General features: G+C 36.1%; 1 protein-coding gene across 1 annotated transcript; it reads right to left on the bottom strand.

Moving 5' to 3' along the window:
* Positions 1-4988: 4988 nt before the first annotated feature.
* Positions 4989-6665, bottom strand: LOC132757108 (uncharacterized). The gene has a single exon (XM_060748296.1). It carries the CDS (start codon positions 6663-6665, stop codon positions 4989-4991), a length of 1677 nt encoding a protein of 558 aa, XP_060604279.1.
* Positions 6666-8123: the final 1458 nt, after the last annotated feature.

Genomic DNA, 8123 nt, shown 5'->3' with positions numbered 1-8123 from the left:
GAAGTAGTTTGCAATATAAAACAATCTTATGCAAAAAGAATGAGGAATAACAAACAAACAACGAATCATACGTGTGTGTACATACATAGAATGAAGGTATCACGCCTTACGATATTATTATATTTTGTATAAATAACTCTTCCATAACTGAGTAACTAAAGCCTTATATAAGCATTGTATATATAAATACAATATACCATTATATATAATGTTAAACCTGCGTGTTATCTATATTGAACGACATTTTTCAGTTTATTTCAGTCACATATTTGTATAGATAAACATTGTTTACAGCGCTTTGCTCACGTTCCCGTCATTTATAAACAAAAACTATTGATAATTTTTTGTATGTGAGAAGTTAGCAGTGAACAGTGAGCTAAGCAAAAAGGCATTTCAATTTATATAGGGAAGTCAATGATCTGCTGTAATGCTCAGCTGTTTGGGCATCTAGCAGGGCATTCCTAAATATAGTGTAAAAATGCTCTGCTGCAATACTCAGCTGTCTTGGCAATCTAGCAGAGCATTCCTAGCTTTAGTGAAAAAATGCTCTGCTGGCTAGGCAATCTAGCAGTGCATTACTAAATATAATGTTAAAATGCTCTTCTGGAATGCTCAGCTGGCTAGGCAATCTAGCAGGGCATTCCTAAATATAGTGTTAAAATGCTCTGCTGGAATGCTAAGCTGGCTAGGCAATCTAGCAGGACATTACTAAATATAGTGAAAAAATGCTCTGCTGGAATGCTAAGCTGGCTAGGCAATATAACAGGGCATTACTAAATATAATGTAAAAATGCTCTGCTGGAATGCTAAGCTGGCTAGGCAATCTAGCAGGACATTACTAAATAAAGTGTACAAATGCTATTCTGGAATGCTAAGCTGGCTAGGCAATCTAGCAGGGCATTCCTAGTTATAGTGAAAAAATGCTCTGCTGGAATACTAAGCTGGCTAGGCAATCTAGCAGGGTGTTACTAAATATAGGGTATATATGCTCTGCTGGAATGCTAAGCTGGCTAGGCAATCTAGCAGTGCATTTCTAAATATAGTGTTAAAATGCTCTGCTGAAATGCTCAGCTGGCTAGCTAAGCTGACTAGGCAATCTAGCAGGGCTTTACTAAATATAATGTAAAAATGCTCTGGTGGAATGCTAAGCTGGCTAAGCAATCTAGCAGGGCATTCCTAAATATAGTGAAAAAAACAATGCTCTGGTGAAATGCTAAGCTGGCTAGGCAATCTAGCAGGGCATTACTAAATATAGTGTAAAAATGCTCTGCTGGAATGCTAAGCTGGCTAAGCAATCTAGCAGGGCATTCCTAAATAAAGTGTAAAATTGCTCTACTGCAATACTCAGCTGTCTTGGCAATCAAGCAGGGCATTACTAAATATAGTGTTACAATGCTCTGCAGGAATGCTAAGCTGGCTAGGCAATCTAGCAGGGCATTCCTAAATATAGGATAAAAATGCTCTAAGCTGGCTAGGCAATGTAGCAGGGCATTCCTACATATAGTGTTAAAATGCTCTGCTGAAATGCTAAGCTGGCTAGGCAATCTAGCAGTGCATCAAGAAATATAGTGTAAAAATGCTATGCTGGAATGCTAAGCTGGCTAGGCAATCTAGCAGAGCATTACGAAATATAGTGTAAAAATGCTCTGCTGGAATGCTCAGCTGGCAGACTGATTCTGAGTTCCAGGATTTAATGTGCCAACGTTTTATTGACTTTTTCGAATTCTAGGCACTTCTGAGGCATTCGCAGACTTTCAGAAATTTTTGGTGCCAATAGAAATAATGATATTTTTTACTTCTAAGGACCTTTAAGAGACTATTTCATTGTCCTGCGATTTTTTGATGGACACTCGCAGACTTTCAGGAATTTTGGTGCCAATGCTGATATTGACAATTTAGACTTTTAGGGACCCTCAAGAGTCCATTTTTATGGTCTGTGACTGATTCTTGGACATTCGCAGACTTTCAGGAATCTGTGGTGCCAATGGAGATAATGACATTTTTGACTTCTAGCGACCCACCAGAGTTCATTTCGCTGGTCTGCGACTGATTTTGGGACACTTGCAGACTTTCAGGAATTTTGATGCCAATGGAGATAATGGCATTTCTGACTTCTAGGGAACCGCCAGAGTACATTTCTTGGGTCTGCGACTGATTCTTTGAGACTCGCAGACTTTCCGGATGTTTAGTGCCATTGCAGATCATGACATTTTTTACTTTTAAGGACCCCTTAGTCATAAGCAGAGCATTTTTACTCTAAAATGTCATTATCTGCATAAGCACCAAAAATTCCTGAAAGTCTGCAAGTGCCCAATAATCAGTCGCAGACCAACGAAATAGACTCTGGATGGTCAAAAAAGTCAAAATTGTTATTATCTCTATTGGTACCAAAAATTTCTGAAATTCTGCGACTGTCCAAGAATAAGTCGCAGACCAAAAAATGGACCCTGGATGGTCCCTAGAAGTAAAAAAATGTCATTATCTGCCTTGACATCAAAAATTCCTGAAAGTCTGCGAGTCTTTCAGAATCAGTCGCAGACCAAAAAAATAGATTCAGGAAGGTCCCAATAAGTCAGAAATATCATTTTCTGCATTGACACCAAAATTCCTGAAAGTCTGCGAGTGACTCGCAGACCAACAAAATAGACTCAGGAGGGTCCTTTTGAAGTAAAAATGTCATTATCTCCATTGGCACCGAAAATTTCAGAAAGTCTGCGAGTGTTCTAGAAACATTTGCAGACCAACGAAATGGACTTTGGATTGTCTTTAAAATTCACAAATGTCATTATCTGCATTGGCACTAAATATTTCAGAAAGTCTACGAGTGCCAAATAATCAGTTGCAGACCAACGAAATTTATACTTTATTTAAGAATGCCCTGCTAGTTTGCTTAGACAGCTCAGCATTCCGGCAGAACATTTTTACACTTATTTTCAGAATGCTTTGCTGAATTGCCTAGCCAGCTGAGCATTTTTAACACTATATTTAGGAATGCCCTGCTAGATTGCTTAGCCAGCGGAGCATATCAGCAGAGCATTTTTCACACTTTATTTTGGAACGCTCCGCTAGATTGCTTAGCCAGCTGAGCTTACCAGCAGAGCATTTTTACACAATATTTAGGAAAGCTCTGCTGGATTGTCTAGCCAGCTGAGCATTTTTAACACTATATTTAGGAATGCCCTCCTAGATTGCCTAGCCAGCTGAGCATACCAGCAGATCATGTTGACACTATATTTTGGAATGCCCCACTTGATTGCTTAGCAAGCTTAGCAAGCTTAGCATTAACAGCAGAGCATTTTTACATTATATTTTGGAATGCCCCGCTAGATTGCTTAGCCAGCTGAGCATAACAGCAGAGCAATTTTACACTATATTTTGGAATGCCCCGCTAGATTGCTTAGCCAGCTGAGCATAACAGCAGAGCATTTTTTACACTATATTTTGGAATGCCCCGCTAGATTGCTTAGCCAGCTGAGCATAACAGCAGAGCATTTTTACATTATATTTTGGAATGCCCCGCTAGATTGCTTAGCCAGCGGAGCATAACAGCAGAGCATTTTTACACTATATTTTGGAATGCCCCGCTAGATTGCTTAGCCAGCTGAGCATAACAGCAGAGCTTTTTACACTATATTTTGGAATGCCCTGCTAGATTGCTTAGCCAGCTGAGCATACCAGTAGAGCATTTTTCGCACTATATTTTGGAATGTCCCGCTAGATTGCTTAGCCAGCTGAGCTTACCAGCAGAGCATTTTACACTATATTTAGGAATGCTCTGCTGAATTGCCTAGCCAGCTGAGCATTTTTAACACTATATTTAGGAATGCCCTGCTAGATTGCCTAGCCAGCTGAGCATACCAGCATATCATGTTTACACTATATTTTGGAATGCCCCGCTTGACTGCTTAGTCAGCTGAGCATAACAGCAGAGCATTTTTACACTATATTTAGGAATGCCCCGCTAGATTGCTTAGCCAGCTGAGCATAACAGCAGAGCATTTTTTACACTATGTTTTGGAATGCCCCGCTAGATTGCTTAGCCAGCTGAGCATAACAGCAGAGCATTTTTACATTATATTTTGGAATGCCCCGCTAGATTGCTTAGCCAGCGGAGCATAACAGCAGAGCATTTTTACACTATATTTTGGAATGCCCCGCTAGATTGCTTAGCCAGCTGAGCATAACAGCAGAGCTTTTTACACTATATTTTGGAATGCCCTGCTAGATTGCTTAGCCAGCTGAGCATAACAGCAGAGCTTTTTACACTATATTTTGGAATGCCCCGCTAGATTGCTTAGCCAGCTGAGCATACCAGCAGAGCATTTTAACACTATATTTAGTAATTGCCTGCTAGATAGCTTAGCCAGCTGAGCATACCAGCAAAGCATTTCTACACTTTATTTTGGAATGCTCTGCTAGATTGCTTACCCAGCGGAGCATAACAGCAGATCATTGATTTCCCTATATAAATCGTAATGCCTTTTTGCTTAGCTCACTGTTAACTGCTGACTTCTCACATACTAATTTTTTAAGGTATCTTAGACTATAAAAATGAAACCAAAAATATTTGGAGAATCTGACGATATAAATTTTGGTAATCTGATTTTGGTGATTTGAATGAATTGAAGTATTTTTTTAATTTTTATTTCTTTTGAAATTTAAGTTATTTATCACTTTCAGCTTTGCTTTTCTCTAAACATTCCTGACAATGTCAGAATTTTAAGCAAAAATAAAATTGTGGTATCACATGGGGAACTCTTTAAAATGTAGTCTCCTCATTGAAAAGTTTGAAACTATATTTTGATATTTTTCACCGCGAAATTATCAAATATATTTTTAACAGTAATCCACTCAAAAGCTTAAAATAAAATATTAGTGAGACTGATATTGCTTTCACTATCATAGCCTCATACTCGTATTTAATGTTTCTTTATCTATTTCTGAAAAATTATAACTAACATCATCATCATCATCATCATCATTTCTTTTTATTTCTGATAACCAACTTTACACACATTGAAAGTGGCATTATCACAACCAATGTACACTTTGTCACCGTTATAATCTATACAAATGCTTTTCGGTGCTACTATTTTATCTAGAACATTAAATCCTGTCTTGAAATCTTCAGAAATTCTGTATACTGTATTGCTGTTACGGCAACAGACAAGAAGTGATCCATCCTCTAGACGAAGTATCCCAGAAGGTGATTTTATTTTCTTGTCTTCTTTATAGATACTTGATACACTTCCATTGTTTGTAAGGCGTACAATGTTACTATTATAGTCACTTACATATATATATTTAGAGTCTGCACTTACAGCAATGCCAGATGGAATTGTCATGTGAATGTTATCTGTACTCAGTGGAATGTCTGTCTGTATGGTACCATAAAGATCTAATACTAACACACTTTCTGGATTCCAACAAACAACATATACCTTTCCTTGGTTATATGTGACATTACAACATTGTCTACCAAGTTGAACAGTACGAACTAGGGAAAGGTCATCATCAGTCTTGAAAATTTGAACTGCTTTCATTCTTAACATCGCAACAGCTACTTCATCTTGAGACAAATGAACAACACAGCACGGTTCTCCATTTTCCTCTCTTTCATTTATCAACCGGTCATTGTTGATATTAAACAGTTTAAGTTTTTTATTACTTTCATCTGCCAGTAAAACTTTATCTGGTGGAATTAATGAACATCCTGCGATAGAACATTCATATCCATCTGAAAATGTTTTTACTTTAATGTTCCTTAAATGCTGTAAGGAGCTTACAGAACGATTTTTTGTCTCTAGTATTCCTAATGAAATGTTCTTAAATAATGCATATTCCATCTCTTCGTTCCGTTTGAAGGTGTAAGTTGTTTTAAGTTTTCTTATTTCTGTTAAAACTTCAGTCCTGATTTCATCAACGGCCAGAGATTTAGCTTTTTTTACAGCTATGTATATTTCCCTTTCCTTCCCGGAAGTTTTATTGTCTTTTAGACTTGCTTGAAGTTGTTTAACATCTGACAACATTTTACTGCAGTCTTCATGCCTTGTCTTTAATGCCCTTTTGTTTGATTCATTTATTTGTTTTGCATTTTCAACAGCTTTAGTTTTCATTTCTTTTATACGATTGATGATTCGGTACTCAAAGTCGTCAATATCTTTAAGCGCTTGATTAAAACATTCGTCTGCTTCCGTAGTTTTGTCAGAAATTTCTCTTTCCAAATTTCCTGCTGCTTGTAACTTTAACTCCAGCATTTTCAACGTGTCATCGTACTCTTTACTGTCAGCTATACCTTTACACGTGTCAGGGATATAATCAAGATCACATGTTCTATGCTTAAGAACCATACAATCATGACATCCTAGTTCTTCGTGTCTAGGACAGAAAAACTTGACAATTTCGGTGTTATGAAATGGGCATTTATCATCTAATATAGATGTATTTGTAGCGTCGGATCGTTCGTGTAATTTATGATGTTTTGAGGCCTTTGTTTTTCTATGAGAAGAAAAACACGAGCTGCATAAATATTCCTGGCAATCTTCACAATATCCTCGTGCTTTTACATTTTGACCATCAGTTTTACACGGATCACAAAAATGATTTATATTACTATCAAACCAACCTTTGATTGGTGCCACTGCTTTTCTTCCAGACACCGCCATACTATCGAACTTTACACATGAAAATAATTCGTGTTATAACTTGCTTCGTTTTCATTAACTTTAACTTTATTTTTATTGTATTGCTTTATGAGTAAAACATAAAGTATTCCATTAAACATATAACTCAAAAATCATTACTCTAAATTAAATGTTAGTTTATCAAACTATCCTCCCCATGTGATTAAGTACATACGGGTATTTGGACTTTAGCATATCTAATATAGATAAAAGGTTGTAGATATTAAATTTCCGTACTTGCTTGATATGGGCATGTATATTGTGAAACAAACGAGAATTATAATAAGATTTAATATTAAATACAATGCTTGTTTAACTTATGCAAAGAACCGTCCGTGTCAATCAAACCGAGCCTGCAACATTTTCAATTTTGCCGTGTTGGGCTTTCTTTAGGGATTCTGTTTTTCTCTTTTTTACAAACTGCTGTAATATAACATTTAATGAATTTTAAACAGATATTCAATAAAGATGACGAGCATTAATATCCATGCTCTACGGACAGAAAGTTGTCTTCTCTCGAAGCAAACCTCGAAAAAAATCATGGAAATATTATTCATATTTCAAAAGAAAATTATTCCCATTTCATTAATCGTCGCTGACTTTGACGGCTTCAGATATTTATTAAAGCTTAATATATCATGAAAAAGATACATATCTGCAAAGCTTTTTCAAAATTGAATCAATCTAAGTGAAAATAAATGGGTTTTTTTTTCGCCAACACTCAACTATATCTTTAAACATCACTAGCTTGAAATGTGTACTTCGAGAAACCTGTTGTTAACAATACGTAGCGTTATCCCTGTCGATCTTGTACGTCTTACCAGTTCCCGCACAAAGATGAGAACATCGAAGCGTCAGTTCTATGAATTGTACTATAAATAGCGTGTTTTGGAAGCTTTTGTTGAAAAAAAAAAAAAAAAAAATTTACCATTTTCTGTGGTAATTTTTCAAGTGTTGTAAAATGAATACGAAATTCCTCTTATGCCGCCAATTATTTTTAGAACACAAATATATAAGTTTTTGATTTTATTTATTCAAATTATTGTGAACATTAAATACTTCAGCGGCAAATATCGTTTTCAAATTAAAGTTTCGTAAATATGTTGATGAATTCCCGATGTTCGACTGTAAGCCATTCGTATATACATGCGTTTTACTCTTTTCTAAAAGCTTCTTATTCTTAAATTTTTTCATTTATTTATCTGTATCGAAAATTTGAATTTTATTACAGATGGACTATCAAATTATGATGCGTTCCCCTAGAATTGAATAAAATTTCTAATGACACAATACGGGGTCATTCATTTGATTGAAGACTGATCCTTGCGTCTTTCTCTGAAAAAAAAAACTATTTCCTTATTCTGTTCTGGTAAGAAATTATATTTGACTACATCTGACTTTCTGTCATTTAACTGTTCGCTACTTCCGAAATTTGCTGAA

The sequence above is a fragment of the Ruditapes philippinarum genome, unplaced genomic scaffold (genome assembly GCF_026571515.1).
Source record: "Ruditapes philippinarum isolate M1 unplaced genomic scaffold, ASM2657151v2 ctg7509_1_1_1_1, whole genome shotgun sequence".
NCBI lineage: Eukaryota > Metazoa > Mollusca > Bivalvia > Venerida > Veneridae > Ruditapes > Ruditapes philippinarum.
The sequence above is the reverse complement of the archived record's forward strand: the minus strand, read 5'-3'. Positions and strand labels throughout refer to the sequence as shown.

What these genes read in the sequence shown, in the direction of transcription:
- LOC132757108 (XM_060748296.1), bottom strand. Translation starts at nt 6,665, where the DNA reads ATGGCGGTGTCTGGAAGAAAAGCAGTGGCACCAATCAAAGGTTGGTTT.